This window comes from Agelaius phoeniceus, chromosome 2 (genome assembly GCF_051311805.1).
Source record: "Agelaius phoeniceus isolate bAgePho1 chromosome 2, bAgePho1.hap1, whole genome shotgun sequence".
Classification (NCBI taxonomy): Eukaryota; Metazoa; Chordata; class Aves; order Passeriformes; family Icteridae; genus Agelaius; species Agelaius phoeniceus.
This window is the reverse complement of record NC_135266.1, coordinates 31,646,857-31,669,717: the sequence shown is the minus strand read 5'-3', so window position 1 is coordinate 31,669,717 and position 22,861 is coordinate 31,646,857. Positions and strand designations below refer to the sequence as shown.

The 22,861-nt window shown below is 38.9% G+C and overlaps 1 protein-coding gene across 1 annotated transcript in view; it reads right to left on the bottom strand.

The window, feature by feature from the left end:
* Positions 1-1,750: 1,750 nt before the first annotated feature.
* LOC129134682 (testis-specific gene 10 protein) overlaps positions 1,751-22,861 on the bottom strand; it is a 51,690-nt gene continuing 30,579 nt past the window's right edge. The window contains 10 exon segments of the mRNA XM_077174662.1: positions 1,751-1,904; positions 3,282-3,315; positions 3,318-3,432; positions 5,844-5,860; positions 5,863-5,920; positions 6,108-6,287; positions 6,606-6,619; positions 6,982-7,127; positions 7,129-7,166; positions 8,563-8,728. Coding sequence (XP_077030777.1) covers positions 1,751-1,904; positions 3,282-3,315; positions 3,318-3,432; positions 5,844-5,860; positions 5,863-5,920; positions 6,108-6,287; positions 6,606-6,619; positions 6,982-7,127; positions 7,129-7,166; positions 8,563-8,728 — 922 coding nt within the window.

Sequence of the window (22,861 nt, the reverse complement as noted above, 5' to 3'; positions counted from 1 at the left end):
AAATTTTTCATTTGTGAAAAACATTTTTTTACTTATAAATACTTTTTTACTTAGAAAGAAGAAAAATGTCTGTAAAGGAATCTAACAGTTGAAAAGAAAAAAACCAGATGGTTTATTTAGCATCTAGATTGTCATAAAAACAACCAGCCTGTCCCATTTAACTAGCAGAGCTCAGTCAATTCCATCTCTTTTTACATTACAGTTTTTTAAAAGCCTATATTTTTAAAAGTAGAAGACAGATAAAAAATTAAGTAATTTAATTATTATGGAATTACTTACATGCTAATTAATCAAGTGGTTATCTCCCAGTCAGGAGAAATATAGCCACAAGTATTAGGAGAACGGACACAGAAATTCTGAGAATTATTGCTTGAGAAAGTGAACAAAAGAAGGAAAAAGAGCTGCAAAAAGGCTGTCTTGAACTGCACAGATCAGAAATTTCTTCTGTGCAAAATTGCTAGGAGAACGCAGCTGCAAGAACTGGGGGAAGGTGTGGTAGTGTGAGGAAGGCTCCACGGAGAAACCCCCATTCCTGCTGCAAAAAGGCTGAGTTGTTGAGAAAGGTGTTCTGGAAAGTTTCCAGTAAACCCAAGCAAAGAAATTATAATATTTTAAATACTTGGAGTAACACCTCAATTAATGGAAGGGCCTGGAGGAACCAATACATATGCCAGAAGCAATTCTACTAAAAAGTACTTCATCTTATGATGCTAAGATATTTTGTTTCCCACTGCTTCTACAAGCATCCAGGTATTGCAAAGAAAACTGTGAGCCTTTCAGAAGTAGCTGGGAGCACCAGGAAGCTGCATTTTGTATCAGCTGACATCATCCTTATAGAGTGTGATTCCAAGAGAAGGCGAACAAGTGACTCCCTGGTGAACCTTTGGCAGTCAAACTCACTACCAACCTCACCTTTCCCAGGAGGGCACTTAAGAGAAAAAATTAGTATGTTTGGGAGAAAAGTTATTAGAATGCAAGTGGTCTCACCTAAATTTTGGTCTCACTTAAGAATTAAACACTTGATCTAAATCCATTAGCTATACTACCTCTATGATGAAGGGAGAGAGGTAAAATTAATCACTTTAAAAACTGGGGTGAGATCTCCTGGAGGACTTTTCATCACTTGAAAGGGTCCTTTAATGACTTAAAAGTTCTATGTACTGGACATCAGGTACAGTTAATTTGCTCCTTTAAAACTGAGTAGCACTTCTGGAGGAAGAGAAAGTCAAGTGAGCAGTAGAGCAAGTGCACAGATAAGTACAGGAAAACCCAAATGAAGGCAAGAAGCTGAAGAAACAGAAGAAAACTCACATCACCCACAGAAGTGATGAATTCCTACAGGTATTAAGATAAATTTCCAGCTGCCTGGAAAACACATTAGTGCAGGAGTATTGTGTGTGCATGAGATGACACTAGAAATATTTTAACTACTTTCACCAGGAACTGCACAGAGATAAATAACACAGTAGGTAATGTAAGGCTGTATTATAACACATTATTTCAAGTATCTTCTATCCAAAAGTAACTCTTGAAGAAACATAAATACAATATGTGTTGCCACTGAAACTTACACTTGCCAGACCTCTGTCACATAATTTTAAAATGCAAAAAGGTTTCAAAAATAAAAGAAAACAAGAGCTTTGCATTTGAAATGTTAAAACTTTCAGAAGTATATTTATTTATTTGCATTCAATGCCTTTTTCTTCAACCCATAAAACAAAAAAGATGACTGCAGAATATGAAAATTAGCCTATTGAATTTTATTATAAAAATTGGATCTGACATTCATCAGTTTTTTATCTAAATGCATCATTTTCTCTTGGCTAAGTTGCATTTCAAGCTTTTTCTTCACAAGGCTTCACTGAATCTCTGAAACACTCAGTTCTGTCTTTTCATTCAATAAACTGGAAAAGCAGAAGCATTAAACAGGAGAATTCAGACACTGATATACTATTTTTTTTTAGAAAGGTCACTAAAATTGCAAAAGATAGGAAAAATGAGATTTTTATGTCTATTTTAGACTGTTTGGAATATTTTATTAATGTTAACTTTAATTTCAGTGTATTAAATTCTGAATAATTGTGTAAAGGATTACAGAAAAGTAAGAAGAATTCTTTGCAACAGGTGATTATAAGAAAGTCACATAAATAATTAAAATAAATTCGTCCCCTGGGACATCTGTTGGAATGCCTGACCTGTTTCAAGTTATAACCAAGTTATCTGTTCCAATGTAGTAATATTCATGATTCTTACTGTTCAAGAAACTGAAAAGAATCAACAGTTTGGTTTGGGGGTGTAAAGAGAAAGATCTTTCAGTAGCAGCACCTAGTTTTCAACAATTCAACAGTGTTCATAAATCTGACAATTTATTATAAAGCAGCACCCACTGACATATTTTTTATTCCCTAAAGGCTTTGATCGAGTCTAGTCCCACTCTTTGTTTCTGAACATGGCTGGAACTCCAGTTGAGCAGCAGACAATAAGTCTTACACAAAGATTCAGTTTTACTTCCTCTCATGAAAAGGCTCCAAGAGTAAGAAATGGATCTTTAAAACTAACAACACAACATTCCCTAGTTTATGCATGTTTACCTGGTTTTATTTAAAAAAAAATTAAAAATTAAAATAAAATTATTCATATGCTATTTACCAGAACCCATCAACCGCTGTAGTTTCTAATAGAAAGCTCCCAACTCTAAATTAAATTAATTTTACTTTTTCACTGAAGGTGGTTTCCACCATACCATTATATCAATAAGACAAGAACATTTACATATAAATAAGCAATGAAGAAAACAATTTCATTCCAAAATGAAGAATGGCTCATAAGCAGCTTTCATAAATTCCTTTCCCTTTGAGCCATACAACAGTTACAGAAACCAGTGAACATAGGTGTGGCAGCAGCACACAGCTTTCCCAGGCCTTTGTGGGAAAGGCTGTAAGAAGATCAGAGAAAAGAATGTGAAACAATTCTTATCTTCACTTGCTGCACCTGTTGTTGTGAACATGTGGAATATGTTATGGAGATTTGTTTACCAAAAGGTAGTTTCTTAATTAGCCAATGGGGATGGTGTTTAGATTGGAGGACCAATTATGTCCAGGTGTATCGAAACTGTCTATAAAAGCAATGGGTTTTTTAATAATAATAGAATAATAAAGAGATTGATCAGCCTTCTGAGAATCATGGAGTCAATGCTAATTATTACCGGTCAGAGGTCTGCTGTGACGAGACATGGGCTGGTGTTATTAGTCAAATTAATGCAATTACATACTTTTACTTACCTAAGAGAAGCATATTCAGCTTCCTGTCAACTCACTCAGTTTCAGAATCCAGTACTTTTCTTGTCAATCTTTTCATCTCTGTTTCCAGAGAATCAATGGTGTCTTTCATAAGTGCCACTTTAGACATCTGTTCTAACTGTTCACTATCTAACTACAAATATAATCAAACACTAACAGCTGGCAAAAATAAAAAGGGCTGATTTATAGAATTTATTTCAATTTTTAGCACAAATCTTTTGCTGAAGAAGAAATGTCCAAGTATCTCATTTACTCAACTATCTAGTTTACTGAAAATAGTTGGCAAACACCTGAAATGTGACTTTCACATCCTTTGAGGGTAAATCGATTTCCCATCTTTTAGATCTCTGGGAATATTTTCATTTATTCATATACATTTTTGGTTGGTAATAATGCCCAAGGGCAAAAATGTTTGCCATTGATCAACATTAAAAGTTTTCAGTGCAAATTAACATGAAAGAAAACATTATTATAAGTATGTGAAAGGAGAAATCATGGTTTGGGACACAACATGACCAATAATGGCTTTAGGTCTCTATTAAGTTACATGCCTATGTCAATAACCAGGTAGAGAAATCACTGTAAAACACTTGCATAAAGCACCACGTAACCACCATGTAAAGCACCAGTTACTACCATGAGGCCTTCAGGTCTGTAGCTAAAACAAAGAACAGATCCAAAGCCTCCCTCACAGACTCCAACAAAGCTGGTTTGAAACCTTCAGTCTAAAGAAACCTCTATATTTTTATTAAAATGTTTACACTTAACATTCTTGGATTCAATTCAAAGGATTGTCCTGTATAAATTATTTGAAACACAACTTTTAAAGTACAAAAATTCTCACCTCATCCCTCTCCTCCTTTACCAATTTTTCAGTACTAAATTCTGTGTTACTTCAATCAAAGGTCAGGCCTCTAAAGAGCAAGTCAGTAAGCCTCTGCTATACAGTAGCTTCTTCAATACTAGTGCCATAAATTTCATGTTGATGTATTGCACTCAAAGGGTACGAAAAGAACTGAAGAAATAAGATGATGTACCTAAAACAGGGCTCCCAATATCACTACACGTCATGTGTAGGCGTGTGATTAAAGTTAATTTACTACTTAGAGCTATTTCAGCCTACAGTGTATTCTTCATATCAGATGCAGTCTATTTAATATTATAAACTGTGGTATTATATTTATAAGCTTGGCAGGATTCTAGAAGGCTGAGGCAGAAAAAGAAGATAAACCAGAATTTATATCCATAAGATCTAGAAGAAAGATATACTGCAGAAATCAATGTTAATTTATTTTAAAATGAAGTTCTACCAAGACTGTAAGTAAATTTAGGATTTATATTCATTATATTAATGTTTCCATTTTCTATTTTAGTGCCATTTGTTAGCAAACAATTGCACACACAAGTAGCTTAAACCCTATTAAATATGACTTGCCAGAAGAGTGCAATTACATTTAGCTTTGAAGCATCAGGTCTTAGTAATGCACAGTCATAAGATAATTCACATTTAAATGGACTCCAGGTCTCTAGTCGAAACCCCTGCTCAAAGCAGGGCCAGCTCTGAGGTCAGGCTGCTCAGCACTTTATCCAGTCCAGTGCTGAAAATTTCCAAGGCTGGGGACTGCTCAACTGCCCTTATGAGAAGCAAGTATTTCCTTGTATTCAGCCTGAACCCTTCTGGCTTCAATGGATGGCCATTGTTCTTCACCTTTCCACCAAGCACTGCAGTAAAAAGCCTGTTTATGACTTCTTGATGTCAAACCTACCCGCAGTAGGACTTATGTCCCTCTTAAACCACTTCTACTCCTGGTGAAACAAGCCAATCCTCACCTGGATATAAGATCACTGTGGGTAAATCTGTCAAAGCTTGGTACAGTCTTAAAACCACAGGATCACAGAATGGCTTTAGTTGGAAGGGACTTTAAAGACCATCTTGTTCCACACCTCCTGCAATGGGAAGGGACACCTTCCATCACACCAGGTTGCTTCATACAGACTGGCCTAGAACACTTCCAGGGATGGGGCATCCACAACTTCTCTGGGCAACCTGTTCCAAAGGCCTCACCACCCTCACAGTCACAAATTTCTAACTTGTATCTAATCTAAACCTGTCATCTTCTAGTTTAAAACCATTCCCCTTGACCTGTCACTTGAAAACCCCCTCCCAGGCTCTCTTGCTGGTCCCCTTTAGGTACAGGAAGGTGCCAAAACATGTCCCCAAAGTCCTCCCTTCTCCAGGCTTCACAACCCCAACTCTCTCAGCCTGTCTTTGTAGGAGAGGTGCTCCAGCCCACATCTTCATGGCCTCCTCTGGGTTTACTCTGACAGGTCCCTGTCTTCATTATGTTGGAGACCCCAGAGCTGGCCACAGCTCTCCAGGTGGTTCCTTACCAGAGCAGAGTAGAGGGAAAAGAGTCTTGGTGAATAACATCCACTGCTCTCAGCCTGCTGTTTCCTGATAGCAGTCTACCTGGTGCTGCAGGATTAACCAAGAACATCACCTGCATTATATTTACAATTCCATAAATAATTATTTTCCCTTACATTGTGAATAGTCATTAAAGCTCTTCTATTCTCTGTTCCAAATGAGCCTTTTCATTAAACAAAGTTTCTTGGGAAATCTTTATCAAATAACAGCAACAACAAAATCCCATATAAAACAAGTCTCAACTCACCACAGACTTGTAAAGCAATTAATTCTCAGGACCAGAAGAGAAATCCTTAGCAACTTTAATTACACTGCTAGGTAGTTTTCATGTTTAAATAACCTGTGGGGTGGGGCTAAGGTAGGATGGGACAGACTCAAACCTGTAACTGCTCCCTGAGGCTATCATGTTCTGTAGGCATCCTTTGGCAATCTGACAGTGCTGTATTCCTTTCTGGCTCCATGTGTCTTAATACAGCTTGAGCTGTCACAGGAGTGATGCTTTTAGGAGTCCTGGGGCATCTTATAACTTCCTGACAAAGCTGGGAAATCTCCTCTTGTGCCTGTTTTTGAAAACAGTAGAATAACAGAAACATAGAATAGATAATATATTACTGGGTCCTGTGGCTGGCTAGAGCATCCCAGAAACTGTGAAAGCATTTTTAACTCAAGACAGCACTTACAAACTGTATTGAACTGACAGATTCAAATCACCATAAATTCAGAATCTCCATAAATTTTTTAAAAATATTTTTTTACGAAATACTTTGCATCCATTCTGTTTTTCTTTTATATGAAGCTAAAAATATATCTTTTTCTTGCACATTACCTTGTTCAATTAATCACACAAATATAAATAAAATGACCTGTCTCATAAAGACTGAGATTTTTGTCTCTCTCAACTGTTAAACTTTGAAGTTACCCTGAATTTCTGGCATGACATTCATTTATTTTCCATCTTGACTCAAGTTCTTCACATTCTCTCAATAGTTTCAAGACTTCTGGATCAGAAACCACTTCCTTACAGAATACGGTGATATAGTGTTAAATCAGAGAAACAAAACTTGAAACACTTATTATATCTGGTTAGGAAATTTCTATTATTGGCCCATTTCCATTTTATTCATCCTTCTGTTTACAATCAACTAGTTTATCTTCCTGGTAGTTATAGCTTTAGTCGGTTAACATGAGATATATTCTAAAAAATATATTTCTACTCTTCCAGAGTGACTTCCCAAGCTCACCAGGACAGATTACTTTTTTTTTTTATGCTGCCACAAGTAGAGGTTTACTTAGGACTTGAGAATGTGTTCCTTAATGCCTTCAACAAATTCTCAGTCTCACATTTATGGCAGTCTCTGTCCTTTTCCACTGACTAAATAAAGGCATCAAGCCTCAAGGTGATCCCCTTGCTTTATTTCCTATTCTCTTTGTAACATAACCTGAATTAGCATAAATGAGAGAGTGCATGCACTGAAGTAAAACTTTTGCAATTATTGATACTTCAATGTAAAATGGATAAATATACTCTTCAAAATTAAGATGAAGCAGATATCTAATTAAAATAAATATCCATAAAATACTTTAAAGTAACTTCTGAATGTCTGTATTTTTCTTTTTTTGTTATATTGCAAATATGCCTGAATGTTCTTCTAATATATATCTAACAGGAAAGAAAGGGACATAAAAGCAAAATGTTAATTAACTTGAAATATATCTGTTCAAAACCAAGGGTGGATTTGTACTGGAATATCTAATGAATTTTTAAATATGATAGAAAGTAGGCCACCATGTTTGTTTAAGGTCCATGAAAGGTGAATTTCTGCAATGGAAATAAAGTAATGTGCAAGTAAGTACTGTTGAAATCCAGAAAGTCATGTAAGAGGCTAAAACAGATTCTGAAGATAAACTGCAATTCAGAAATCCAAAATTGCACATCAAACCCCATTTGTTTAAGAGTAAACTAACGTAATTTTGAGTCACTACAAAGATAAATTTCTAGAAATTGATTCCTACAATCAATTTTGGCATTCATACTAAATAATCATGTTGTAGGAGTACCTCTGATGATAAAGACAGCCTAGATCTCTATTACAGTCATCATCACTGCTGACATATCATGTAGATTAGGTGAATTGCATCCTAATATACGGTTCTCTCTGAAAGAGTCACTCAAGTTCTGCATTTATATGCATTTCCCTAGTCCTAGGAAAGGGAATAGATCACAGCAATCAAGCAATTGGCACCTTCCATACCCCTCTGAACATCAAGGACTCAAATTTACACACAGAGTTTTCACATTCTATTTGCTCACTCACAATACTTTTACCAACCAGTGAAAGAGCACTTTTTGGAAAACATGATAATATTTATATATCCTAAAATATATACTTACACTACACTTGATATTATATTATATTATTCTAAAATTATACTAAAGAAAGAGAGAGGATACATTAGAAAGCTAGAAAGGAATGATCATAAAAACCCATGACTGACCAGAGAGTCCAACACAGCTGGACTGGGATTGGTCAATAAGTAAAAACAAGTCACATGGAACCAATCAAAGATGCACCTGTTGGTAAGCAACCTCCAGGCCACATTCCAAGCAATCAGATAATTATTGTTTACATTTCTTTTCCGAAGCTTCTCAGCTTCTCAGGAGAAAAATCCTGGCAAAGGGATTTTTCATAAAATATCACGGTGACAGTAATTAGTGGCAGACAACATGATTTCACCATGGCAAATCATGCCTGACAAATTTGGTGGCCTTCTACAAGGGGGTTACAGCAGTGGTGTAAAGTAAATGGTGAGGAGAAAGCAACTGCTATCATCTACCTGGGCTTGTGCAAGGCATTTGACACTGTCCTGCACAATGTCCTTGTCTCTAATCAGGAGAGACATGGACTTCACAGATGGACCATTCTGTGGATAAAGAATTCGATGGATGGCTGCGCTCAAACTGGCCAATGACTCAATGTCCAGGTGGAGACCAGTGGTGCTCCTCAGGGGTTGATATTGGGCTGGTGCTGTTTAACATCTGTCAGTGACATGGACACAAGCTGGGAGGAGAATGGATGGAGAGCAGCCGTGGGGAGAAGGACTTAGGGGTGCTGGTGGACAAGAGGTTCAACACGAGCTGGCACTGTGGCCTTGCAGACCAGGAACCAACCACACCCTGGGCTGCAGCAAAGGAGGTGTGCCTAGCAGGGTGAAAGAGGTGATGCTCCCTCTCTACTCTGCCTTCATGAGACCCCACCTGGAGTGCTGCAGCCAGCTCTGGAGCCCCCAGTTCAAGAAAGACACTGATCTGTTGGGGTAAGTCCTGAGGAGGGATATGGTGGGGTTTGAAGAGGTCCCAGGATGAGGGAAGAGATGAGAATGTTGACTCCATGTTTCCGAAGGCTGGTTTATTATTTTGTGGTATATATTATATTAAAAGAAAATTATATACTAAAACTATACTAAAGAATGGAAGAAAGGATTTCATCAGAAGGCTAGCAAGGAAGGGAATGGAATAATAATAAAGTCTTGTGACTGACCAGAGTCCCAACACAGCTGGACCTGTGATTGGTCATCAAGTAGAAACAACTCACATGGACCAATCAAAGATGCACCTGTTGCATTCCACAGCAGCAGATAATAATTGTTTTTCTTTTCCTCTGAGGCTTCTCAGCTTCTCAGGAGAAAAAGTCCTGTCAAAAGGATTTTTCAGAAAATATGTCCATTACAGAAGGCCACTAAGCTGATCAGAGGGCTGGTGCATCTCTCCTATGAAGAGAGGGCTGAGAGAGCTGGGATTGTTTAGCCTGGAGAAAAGAAGGCTCCAGGGAGGGTCCAGTACCTAAACAGAGCTAAAAGAAGGCTGGAGAGGGACTTTCGACAAGGGAAGGTAGTGATAGAACAAGGGGGAATGACCCTAAACTGAAGGAGGGGAAGTTTAAGTTAGATAATAGGGAGGAATTGTTTATTTTCAAGAAGAATTCACTTCTTTGGAGGGTGATGAGGAAGAGATCACCTCAAAAGGCTGTGGAGTCCCTACATCTGGAGCTATTCAAAATTAGGCTGGATGGAGCTCTGAGCAACCTGGTCTATTGGAAGATCTCCCTGTCCATGAAAGGAGAATTGGAATTAGGTGGTCTTTAAGGTTCCTTCCAACACAAACTATTCTATGACTCTGATTTCCTTGAGACAGGAGTTCTATAGGACAGAAGCCAAGCAGCTGTGATGGGCACACTGACATCTGGCTCAGTACCAGCACAACAGCTTACCCAAACAGCTTTCTTGTAAGCATGACATCTCTGCCCTTTTATTTTCTTTTCTCTGGCTTTCTAAGATGATCATAGTATCTGTTGTCCCTACAGGTGTATATGACTGAAATTCTACAGGCAAAACAAAATGAGAGGTTAGAAATACTCCTATAAATAAGTTTTAAAAAGATGGATTGTAAAATCTTGTACAAAATTATCAGCAAACCCCTTTTCCCATTAATGCTGATATAAATATTTATGACCACTGCTTTCATAGAAATTTTAATTATTTCTCTACTTGGTTTCATCTTGGGAGGTTTTTGAATAACTCTTATCTATGAAAATTCAAATTTCTCTCTCAGGTTTATGATGTAGAGCACAGTTTCTCAATAAACATTACTAAAGTCAAGGAAAGGTGCTCATATTTATTTCTGATTTTAAGTACAAATGAATACTGAGTGACTGGTTCCTGCTATATCTTTTTGAAGAGCTTTTCTGTTGGAGGATGGAGTTAAGCCAAGCTTCTCCTCAAGTGACACAACACTTTTTCCACATCTTGACAGATAAAAAGATGATTTCCTCAAATAATAGTTAAAATTCTTCATAATTATTTGGGGATGGAAACAGGAGGATGGATCATAAATTGGCACACTCAGACACATGCAATACCACCACCTATTGTTGTTTTGAGTGAAATTCTTTTAAAGAATTCCTTTAAAGCATCTTTAACCAAAACCTTGCCTGTGATTAATGCAAAAGCCTCAGCAAGAGGCAGGGAAAGGCAGCATGAGCAATGCTTACAGGTCACAAGATTTCAGAGACAAAGCCAAGCAGCCAAGTCTTATCAGTCCAGCCCCAGGAGAGAGATGGGTATTCTGAAACTGCCACAGCTGATCAGGCAGGACTGACAGTGAACTCAGGGAGCTCAGCTGAACACCTCTACTCTAATTAGGTTCATCTCTTCCAGAAACTAATATCCAAGGAGACACTTTCACAGATGAAAACTCCAGCAGTTGCCACACAATCTTTCAGGCCTGACAAGAACAAAGCAAGTGTTAGATAAGACTGACTTAATCTTGTGAAAATAGCTTCCTTTAATTAAACCTTATCTTCTATCCATAAATGATCTAATTTATGTATCTGTTTGTAAGATTATGTGCCAGTTGTATCATCCAGAATAAATATTATTCTTTGGTCTATACTTGTTCCTTGACAGTGTCAAACATTAGCTTCATACATATGATAAACTCCAGTCTGAACTTGCTCTTGATTTTTAATGCCAGGACTAATATATTACTGGTTTACAGACATCATGAAGTTAAAACATCAGAGTATTACAAGGCCAATTAAGCTTTTCTTTATCCCATCAACAAAATAATTTCAGAGAAATTACTTCTTATGTTTCCTTATATCCCAAGATAGGAGTTCTTATTTACAGTACCTCTGGCTGCACATATCTTCTTCTTGGAATAGCACAGACAGGGACAAGCAGACTGGTGCCTTTGAAGAAAGTGATGCAAAAAGGGTAAGGAGGCCATGTGAACCCTGTGACTCCTATTGCCTGCTCATGGCAAGGATACAAACAGCCTTTGTAAGAGGCTGCTTTAGGTAGTCCCAAAGTCAAGCAGAGAAACCAGACAAAATGCCCTTTCTTCCCTGCTAGCAACTAGCACAGGTTTTATATTCTGGAGACAGTGCAGGGTGAGTTACGGGGTTCTTTGGCAAGCAGCCACTATTAAGCACTCATGGATACAGCTCGCCTTTTCAGACATAGGAGTGAGTAACACCTCTGAATTAAAATCCCCACCTAAAGCCAGAAAAGAAATTAGAAGATTTTAATTTCCAGAAACAGAGCTAGAGAAACAAGTATTTTTCTTTTCCCGTTCCCTATCCTGTATTTCCTGTAAATCTTACTTTCAAATTTTGGCATGGTGGAAGTGGAGACTTTGTATTAGCACATTTATCTCCAAAAGAGATGTGAAAATAGCATCTCATGTTTTCACAACTTTAACCAAATTATTCATAATGGAAATTCATTTTAGGATTTATTCAATTTATTTTTAATTGGTTTTATTCTGGTATGTCTAAGGTATCCTCTAAGGGACATATGGTGAATTATTTTTCATATCTTAATGCTGGTTAGCGTTATACAGAGCAGTGGCATTGCTTTTTGAATATCAAACAATGCTTCATTGATCAAAAAAGAAATTAAATTCATATACAGGATTGTTTTCAAAAGTAAAAATAATATTTGGTGTATTTTACAGATATGTGATTTATACAATAGTAGTTGGGACATAAAAAATTTTAAATGTCCAATTCAGAAGAGATAAATAAATCATGGTGTGCATTTACAAATTCATACTTTTTGCTTATTTTCAGAATATTTCTAATTATCTTGCTGGATTTGTCTTCAACAATAGGAAGGCATTTATTGTTGCATGTGTGTTTCACCCTTCAGCTCATCAGAAACAGACGCATGACATTTTTATCTGTCCACCCAGTATCCTTCACACTTTACAATTTTTAGAAAATTATGGTTCTAATTATGAAAACAGTTTTTGACTAGAAATCACAGACTGCAACATCTCACAGATTTCCTTTCGGGAAGGGAAAGGGAATCTTGCGATTTCAATGGGGACCAAGAGAGGAATCTTTGGTGCATGTCCCTGCACTTGATGACATGCCATGCCTTTTGATGGCTTTGACCGTGGGAAAGATTTTTTGGGGTTTTTTTTTTTCTTTTTTTTAAGCATCCATGCCATGCCTTTTATATCTTCCCCTCCAAGTTGTGTCTTCCTCCTTGACGTTTTCCCCTGCTTTTGCAATGTCTCCCAGCTTAGTTTTGGCATGTTTTGCTTTTTTGCACTGTTCTGATATAATCCTGGTCCATTTTCTTATAGTCACTAAATATAGTAGAGGAAATGTATTTGAATTTTTGTATAGAGGCTTTGTCCCAGAGGTCCCGGGTGCCCTTGATGGGCTGCAGCTGTAACCAATGAAGATGACTGGGATAAAAGGGGGCGGGATAGCCAATCAGGGAGAGCCTTGGAGAAGCCCTGACCTGAGAGAGAACAGCATGCAGCAGAAGGAGTCAGTGAAGAGCTGCAGCCATGAGAACACACCAAAGAGGTATGGACTCTAGAAATAACAGAACAAAAAAAAATTGGTGACCCTGACATAATAGTTAGTAGAAGATGAGACAGCCGAGAGCTGTGGTGGCCAAGAGCTGCGACAGAACATAGCCTTTGGGTCAGGGAGTTGTGAAAGAGTATGGCCTTTGAGCAAGGAGCTATGTGGGTTGTACATGGCCTGTGAGTCATGGGAAAATATGGGTGTTGGACATGGCCTGTGAGTCATGGAGAAATGTGTGTATTGTACTCGAACATCTGTACAACTGTTAACTCATGTAAAAGAAAAGGGGGAAATATAGTAGAGGAAATGTATTTGAATTTCTGTAGAGAGGCTTTGCCCAAGAGGTCCCGGTTGCCCTTGATGGGCTCCAGCTGCGATGTCCTTAATTGGGCTGCAGCTGTAACCAATGAAGATGACTGGGATAAAAGGGGGTAGGAAAGCGAGGCAGGGAGAGCCTTGGAAGAGCCCGGACCTGAGAGAAAGCAGCGTGAAGAAGAAGAAGTCAGTGAAGATTGACAGCTATGAGAATATGCCAAAGAGGTATGGACTTTAGAAATCTAATAACAACAATATGGGACTCTGGAAATAATAGAAAAAAACCAACTAAATTGCCCAAATTTCTCAATCTAGGTTTTTTTCTCCCTCCAATTGCAATTCCTTTGATGCTATCTCCATTCCAGCCTGTTTGTAAGTCCTTCTTATCTCTTTTGGCCTTCAGTGGGGATCCAATTTTCCAAGCTTTGCTGCATGTGCCTGCCCTTAATGGCATATGGGAAAAATTTTTTCCTTTTTTTATTTCAGATGTTATAAGCATTTATACCATGTCCCTCATATCTTCTTCTCCAAGTTGTGTCTTCCTCCTTGACTGTTTCCGACTGCTTTTGCAATGTCTGTCAGCTTAGTTTTGGCATGTTTTGGTATTTTGCGCTGCTCTGATATCATCCCGGTCCATTTCCTTAGAGTCACTAAATTGCCCAAATTTCCCAATTTTCTTTTTTTTTCTCCTCCAATTGCAATTCCTTTGATGCTATCTCCATTCCAGCCTGTTTGTAAGTCCTTCTTATCTCTTTTGGCCTTCAGCGGGGATCCAATTTTCCAAGCTTTGCTGCATGTGCCTGCACTTAATGGCATATGGGAAAAATTTTTTCTTTTTTTATCATAGTTTTTTTCATGTCTATACCATGTCCCTTATATCTTCCCCTCCATGTCTCGTCTTCCTCCTTCACATTTTCCCACTGCTTTTGCAACATCTCTCAGCTTAGTTTTGGCATGTTTTGGTATTTTGCGCTGCTCTGATATCATCCCGGTCCATTTCCTTATAGTCACTAAATTGCCCAAATTTCCCAATTTTCTTTTTTTTCTCCTCCAATTCCAATTCCTTTGATGCTATCTCCATTCCAGCCTCTTTGTAAGTCCTTCTTATCTCTTTTGGCCTTCAGCGGGGATCCAATTTTCCAAGCTTTGCTGCATGTGCCTGCCCTTAATGGCATATGGGAAAAATTTTTTCCTTTTTTGGTTTCAGTTTTTTTAAGCATTTCTAGCATGTCCCTCATATCTTCTCCTGCAAGTTGTGTCTTCCTCCTTGACTGTTTCCCCTGCTTTTGCAACATCTCTCAGCTTCGTTTTGGCATCTTTTGGTCCTTTGCAATGCAGCTCATTTCCTCACAGACCATTTCTGGAAGGCACTAAAACTCCCCATTTTCTTCATTTTTTCGCCTTTTTTGCAATTGCATTTCATTTGATCCTATCTCCTTTCCAGAGTGTTTGTAAGCCTTTCTTTTTGGGTTCGCAAGATTCCCTTTCCCTTCCCGAAAGGAAATGAAATTTCCTTTCGGGAAGGGAAAGGGAATCTTGCGATTTCAATGGGGACCAAGAGAGGAATCTTTGGTGCATGTCCCTGCACTTGATGACATGCCATGCCTTTTGATGGCTTTGACCGTGGGAAAGATTTTTTTGGGTTTTTTGTTCTTTTTTTTAAGCATCCATGCCATGCCTTTTATATCTTCCCCTCCAAGTTGTGTCTTCCTTCTTGATGTTTTGCCCTGCTTTTGCAATGTCTGTCAGCTTAGTTTTGGCATGTTTTGGTATTTTGCGCTGCTCTGATATCATCCCGGTCCATTTCCTTAGAGTCACTAAATTGCCCAAATTTCCCAATTTTCTTTTTTTTCTCCTCCAATTGCAATTCCTTTGATGCTATCTCCATTCCAGCCTGTTTGTAAGTCCTTCTTATCTCTTTTGGCCTTCAGCGGGGATCCAATTTTCCAAGCTTTGCTGCATGTGCCTGCCCTTAATGGCATATGGGAAAAATTTTTTCTTTTTTTATCATAGTTGTTTTTCATGTCTATACCATGTCCCTTATATCTTCCCCTCCGTGTTTTGTCTTCCTCCTTCACATTTTCCCACTGCTTTTGCAACATCTCTCAGCTTAGTTTTGGCATGTTTTGGTCCTTTGCACTGCTCTGATACCATCCCGGTCCATTTCCTTATAGTCACTAAATTGCCCAAATTTCCCAATTTTCATTTTTTTCTCCTCCCATTGCAATTCCTTTGATGCTATCTCCATTCCAGCCTGTTTGTAAGTCCTTCTTATCTCTTTTGGTCTTCAGCGGGGATCCAATTTTCCAAGCTTTGCTGCATGTGCCTGCCCTTAATGGCATATGGGAAAAATTTTTTCCTTTTTTATCATAGTTTTTTTTCATGTCTATACCATGTCCCTTATATCTTCCCCTCCGTGTTTTGTCTTCCTCCTTCACATTTTCCCACTGCTTTTGCAACATCTCTCAGCTTAGTTTTGGCATGTTTTGGTCCTTTGCACTGCTCTGATATCATCCCGGTCCATTTCCTTATAGTCACTAAATTGCCCAAATTTCCCAATTTTCTTTTTTTTCTCCTCCAGTTGCATTTCCTTTGATGGTGTCTCCATTCCAGCCTGTTTGTAAGTCCTTCTTATCTCTTTTGGCCTTCAGCAGGGATCCAATTTTCCAAGCTTTGCTGCATGTGCCTGCCCTTAATGGCATATGGGAAAAATTTTTTCCTTTTTTGGTTTCAGTTTTTTTAAGCATTTCTAGCATGTCCCTCATATCTTCTCCTGCAAGTTGTGTCTTCCTCCTTGACTGTTTCCCCTGCTTTTGCAACATCTCTCAGCTTAGTTTTGGCATCTTTTGGTCCTTTGCAATGCAGCTCATTTCCTCACAGACCATTTCTGGAAGGCACTAAAACTCCCCATTTTCTTCATTTTTTCGCCTTTTTTGCAATTGCATTTCATTTGATCCTATCTCCTTTCCAGAGTGTTTGTAAGCCTTTCTTTTTGGGTTCGCAAGATTCCCTTTCCCTTCCCGAAAGGAAATTTCATTTCCTTTCGGGAAGGGAAAGGGAATCTTGCGATTTCAATGGGGACCAAGAGAGGAATCTTTGGTGCATGTCCCTGCACTTGATGACATGCCATGCCTTTTGATGGCTTTGACCGTGGGAAAGATTTTTTGGGGTTTTTTGTTCTTTTTTTTAAGCATCCATGCCATGCCTTTTATATCTTCCCCTCCAAGTTGTGTCTTCCTTCTTGATGTTTTGCCCTGCTTTTGCAATGTCTGTCAGCTTAGTTTTGGCATGTTTTGGTATTTTGCGCTGCTCTGGTATCATCCCGGTCCATTTCCTTAGAGTCACTAAATTGCCCAAATTTCCCAATTTTCTTTTTTTTCTCCTCCAATTGCAATTCCTTTGATGCTATCTCCATTCCAGCCTGTTTGTAAGTCCTTCTTATCTCTTTTGGCCTTCAGCAGGGATCCAATTTTCCAAGCTTTGCTGCATGTGCCTGCACTTAATGGCATATGGGAAAAATTTTTTCCCTTTTTTATTTTAGGTTTTTTTCATGTCTATAGCATGTCCCTTATATCTTCCCCTCCGTGTTTTGTCTTCCTCCTTCACATTTTCCCACTGCTTTTGCAACATCTCTCAGCTTAGTTTTGGCATGTTTTGGTCCTTTGCACTGCTCTGATATCATCCCAGTCCATTTCCTTATAGTCACTAAATTGCCCAAATTTCCCAATTTTCTTTTTTTTTCTCCTCCAATTGCAATTCCTTTGATGCTATCTCCATTCCAGCCTGTTTGTAAGTCCTTCTTATCTCTTTTGGCCTTCAGCGGGGATCCAATTTTCCAAGCTTTGCTGCATGTGCCTGCACTTAATGGCATATGGGAAAAATTTTTTCCCTTTTTTAGTTTAGTTTTTTTTCATGTCTATAGCATGTCCCTTATATCTTCCCCTCTGTGTTTAGTCTTCCTCCTTCACATTTTCCCACTGCTTTTGCAACATCTCTCAGCTTAGTTTTGGCATGTTTTGGTCCTTTGCACTGCTCTTATATCATCCCGGTCCATTTCCTTATAGTCACTAAATTGCCCAAATTTCCCAATTTTCTTTTTTTTTCTCCTCCAATTGCAATTCCTTTGATGCTATCTCCATTCCAGCCTGTTTGTAAGTCCTTCTTATCTCTTTTGGCCTTCAGCGGGGATCCAATTTTCCAAGCTTTGCTGCATGTGCCTGCACTTAATGGCATATGGGAAAAATTTTTTCCTTTTTTTGTTTCAGTTTTTTTAAGCATTTCTAGCATGTCCCTCCTATCTTCTCCTGCAAGTTGTGTCTTCCTCCTTGACTGTTTCCCCTGCTTTTGCAACATCTCTCAGCTTAGTTTTGGCATCTTTTGGTCCTTTGCAATGCAGCTCATTTCCTCACAGACCATTTCTTGAAGGCACTAAAACTCCCGATTTTCTTCATTTTTTCGGCTTTTTTGCAATTGCATTTCATTTGATCCTATCTCCTTTCCAGAGTGTTTGTAAGCCTTTCTTTTTGGGTTCGCAAGATTCCCTTTCCCTTCCCGAAAGGAAATGAAATTTCCTTTCGGGAAGGGAAAGGGAATCTTGCGATTTCAATGGGGACCAAGAGAGGAATCTTTGGTGCATGTCCCTGCACTTGATGACATGCCATGCCTTTTGATGGCTTTGACCGTGGGAAAGATTTTTCTGGGTTTTTTGTTCTTTTTTTTAAGCATCCATGCCATGCCTTTTATATCTTCCCCTCCAAGTTGTGTCTTCCTTCTTGATGTTTTGCCCTGCTTTTGCAATGTCTGTCAGCTTAGTTTTGGCATGTTTTGGTATTTTGCGCTGCTCTGGTATCATCCCGGTCGATTTCCTTAGAGTCACTAAATTGCCCAAATTTCCCAATTTTCTTTTTTTTCTCCTCCAATTGCAATACCTTTGATGCTATCTCCATTCCAGCCTGTTTGTAAGTCCTTCTTATCTCTTTTGGCCTTCAGCAGGGATCCAATTTTCCAAGCTTTGCTGCATGTGCCTGCACTTAATGGCATATGGGAAAAATTTTTTCCCTTTTTTATTTTAGTTTTTTTTCATGTCTATACCATGTCCCTTATATCTTCCCCTCCGTGTTTAGTCTTCCTCCTTCACATTTTCCCACTGCTTTTGCAACATCTCTCAGCTTAGTTTTGGCATGTTTTGCTTTTTTGCACTGCTCTGATACCATCCCGGTCCATTTCCTTATAGTCACTAAATTGCCCAAATTTCCCAATTTTCTTTTTTTTTCTCCTCCAATTGCATTTCCTTTGATGGTGTCTCCATTCCAGCCTGTTTGTAAGTCCTTCTTATCTCTTTTGGCCTTCAGCGGGGATCCAATTTTCCAAGCTTTGCTGCATGTGCCTGCACTTAATGGCATATGGGAAAAATTTTTTCCCTTTTTTATTTTAGTTTTTTTTCATGTCTATAGCATGTCCCTTATATCTTCCCCTCTGTGTTTAGTCTTCCTCCTTCACATTTTCCCACTGCTTTTGCAACATCTCTCAGCTTAGTTTTGGCATGTTTTGCTTTTTTGCACTGCTCTGATACCATCCCGGTCCATTTCCTTAGAGTCACTAAATTGCCCAAATTTCCCAATTTTCTTTTTTTTTCTCCTCCAATTGCATTTCCTTTGATGGTGTCTCCATTCCAGCCTGTTTGTAAGTCCTTCTTATCTCTTTTGGCCTTCAGCGGGGATCCAATTTTCCAAGCTTTGCTGCATGTGCCTGCACTTAATGGTATATGGGAAAAATTTTTTCCTTTTTTTGTTTCAGTTTTTTTAAGCATTTATAGCATGTCCCTCCTATCTTCTCCTGCAAGTTGTGTCTTCCTCCTTGACTGTTTCCCCTGCTTTTGCAACATCTCTCAGCTTAGTTTTGGCATCTTTTGGTCCTTTGCAATGCAGCTCATTTCCTCACAGACCATTTCTGGAAGGCACTAAAACTCCCGATTTTCTTCATTTTTTCGGCTTTTTTGCAATTGCATTTCATTTGATCCTATCTCCTTTCCAGAGTGTTTGTAAGCCTTTCTTTTTGGGTTCGCAAGATTCCCTTTCCCTTCCCGAAAGGAAATGAAATTTCCTTTCGGGAAGGGAAAGGGAATCTTGCGATTTCAATGGGGACCAAGAGAGGAATCTTTGGTGCCTGTCCCTGCACTTGATGACATGCCATGCCTTTTGATGGCTTTGACCGTGGGAAAGATTTTTTTGGGTTTTTTGTTCTTTTTTTTAAGCATCCATGCCATGCCTTTTATATCTTCCCCTCCAAGTTGTGTCTTCCTTCTTGATGTTTTGCCCTGCTTTTGCAATGTCTGTCAGCTTAGTTTTGGCATGTTTTGGTATTTTGCGCTGCTCTGATACCCTCCCGGTCCATTTCCTTAGAGTCACTAAATTGCCCAAATTTCCCAATTTTCTTTTTTTTCTCCTCCAATTGCAATTCCTTTGATGCTATCTCCATTCCAGCCTGTTTGTAAGTCCTTCTTATCTCTTTTGGCCTTCAGCGGGGATCCAATTTTCCAAGCTTCGCTGCATGTGCCTGCACTTAATGGCATATGGGAAAAATTTTTTCCCTTTTTTATTTTAGGTTTTTTTCATGTCTATAGCATGTCCCTTATATCTTCCCCTCTGTGTTTAGTCTTCCTCCTTCACATTTTCCCGCTGCTTTTGCAACATCTCTCAGCTTAGTTTTGGCATGTTTTGCTTTTTTGCACTGCTCTGATATCATCCCGGTCCATTTCCTTATAGTCACTAAATTGCCCAAATTTCCCAATTTTCTTTTTTTTTCTCCTCCAATTGCAATTCCTTTGATGGTGTCTCCATTCCAGCCTGTTTGTAAGTCCTTCTTATCTCTTTTGGCCTTCAGCGGGGATCCAATTTTCCAAGCTTTGCTGCATGTGCCTGCCCTTAATGGCATATGGGAAAAATTTTTTCCTTTTTTGGTTTCAGTTTTTTTAAGCATTTCTAGCATGTCCCTCATATCTTCTCCTCCAAGTTGTGTCTTCCTCCTTGACTGTTTCCCCTGCTTTTGCAACATCTCTCAGCTTCGTTTTGGCATCTTTTGGTCCTTTGCAATGCAGCTCATTTCCTCACAGGCAATTTCAGGAAGGCACTAAAACTCTCGATTTTCTTCATTTTTTCGGCTTTTTTGCAATTGCATTTCATTTGATCCTATCTCCTTTCCAGAGTGTTTGTAAGCCTTTCTTTTTGGGTTCGCAAGATTCCCTTTCCCTTCCCGAAAGGAAATGAAATTTCCTTTCGGGAAGGGAAAGGGAATCTTGCGATTTCAATGGGGACCAAGAGAGGAATCTTTGGTGCATGTCCCTGCACTTGATGACATTGCCATGCCTTTTGATGGCTTTGACCGTGGGAAAAATTTTTTTGGGTTTTTTGTTCTTTTTTTTAAGCATCCATGCCATGCCTTTTATATCTTCCCCTCCAAGTTGTGTCTTCCTTCTTGATGTTTTGCCCTGCTTTTGCAATGTCTGTCAGCTTAGTTTTGGCATGTTTTGGTATTTTGCGCTGCTCTGATATCATCCCGGTCCATTTCCTTATAGTCACTAAATTGCCCAAATTTCCCAATTTTCTTTTTTTTCTCCTCCAGTTGCATTTCCTTTGATGCTATCTCCATTCCAGCCTGTTTGTAAGTCCTTCTTATCTCTTTTGGCCTTCAGCAGGGATCCAATTTTCCAAGCTTTGCTGCATGTGCCTGCCCTTAATGGCATATGGGAAAAATTTTTTCCTTTTTTTGTTTCAGTTTTTTGAAGCATTTCTAGCATGTCCCTCATATCTTCTCCTCCAAGTTGTGTCTTCCTCCTTGACTGTTTCCCCTGCTTTTGCAACATCTCTCAGCTTCGTTTTGGCATCTTTTGGTCCTTTGCAATGCAGCTCATTTCCACACAGACCATTTCTTGAAGGCACTAAAACTCCCCATTTTCTTCATTTTTTCACCTTTTTTGCAATTGCATTTCATTTGATCCTATCTCCTTTCCAGAGTGTTTGTAAGCCTTTCTTTTTGGGTTCGCAAGATTCCCTTTCCCTTCCCGAAAGGAAATGAAATTTCCTTTCGGGAAGGGAAAGGGAATCTTGCGATTTCAATGGGGACCAAGAGAGGAATCTTTGGTGCATGTCCCTGCACTTGATGACATGCCATGCCTTTTGATGGCTTTGACCGTGGGAAAGATTTTTTTGGGTTTTTTGTTCTTTTTTTTAAGCATCCATGCCATGCCTTTTATATCTTCCCCTCCAAGTTGTGTCTTCCTTCTTGATGTTTTGCCCTGCTTTTGCAATGTCTGTCAGCTTAGTTTTGGCATGTTTTGGTATTTTGCGCTGCTCTGATATCATCCCGGTCCATTTCCTTAGAGTCACTAAATTGCCCAAATTTCCCAATTTTCTTTTTTTTCTCCTCCAATTCCAATTCCTTTGATGCTATCTCCATTCCAGCCTGTTTGTAAGTCCTTCTTATCTCTTTTGGCCTTCAGCAGGGAGCCAATTTTCCAAGCTTTGCTGCATGTGCCTGCCCTTAATGGCATATGGGAAAAATTTTTTCCTTTTTTTGTTTCAGTTTTTTTAAGCATTTCTAGCATGTCCCTCATATCTTCTCCTCCAAGTTGTGTCTTCCTCCTTGACTGTTTCCCCTGCTTTTGCAACATCTCTCAGCTTCGTTTTGGCATCTTTTGGTCCTTTGCAATGCAGCTCATTTCCTCACAGACCATTTCTGGAAGGCACTAAAACTCCCCATTTTCTTCATTTTTTCGGCTTTTTTGCAATTGCATTTCATTTGATCCTATCTCCTTTCCAGAGTGTTTGTAAGCCTTTCTTTTTGGGTTCGCAAGATTCCCTTTCCCTTCCCGAAAGGAAATGAAATTTCCTTTCGGGAAGGGAAAGGGAATCTTGAGATTTCAATGGGGACCAAGAGAGGAATCTTTGGTGCATGTCCCTGCACTTGATGACATTGCCATGCCTTTTGATGGCTTTGACCGTGGGAAAAATTTTTTTGGGTTTTTTGTTCTTTTTTTTAAGCATCCATGCCATGCCTTTTATATCTTCCCCTCCAAGTTGTGTCTTCCTTCTTGATGTTTTGCCCTGCTTTTGCAATGTCTGTCAGCTTAGTTTTGGCATGTTTTGGTATTTTGCGCTGCTCTGATATCATCCCGGTCCATTTCCTTATAGTCACTAAATTGCCCAAATTTCCCAATTTTCTTTTTTTTCTCCTCCAATTCCAATTCCTTTGATGCTATCTCCATTCCAGCCTGTTTGTAAGTCCTTCTTATCTCTTTTGGCCTTCAGCAGGGATCCAATTTTCCAAGCTTTGCTGCATGTGCCTGCCCTTAATGGCATATGGGAAAAATTTTTTCTTTTTTTATCATAGTTGTTTTTCATGTCTATACCATGTCCCTTATATCTTCCCCTCCGTGTTTT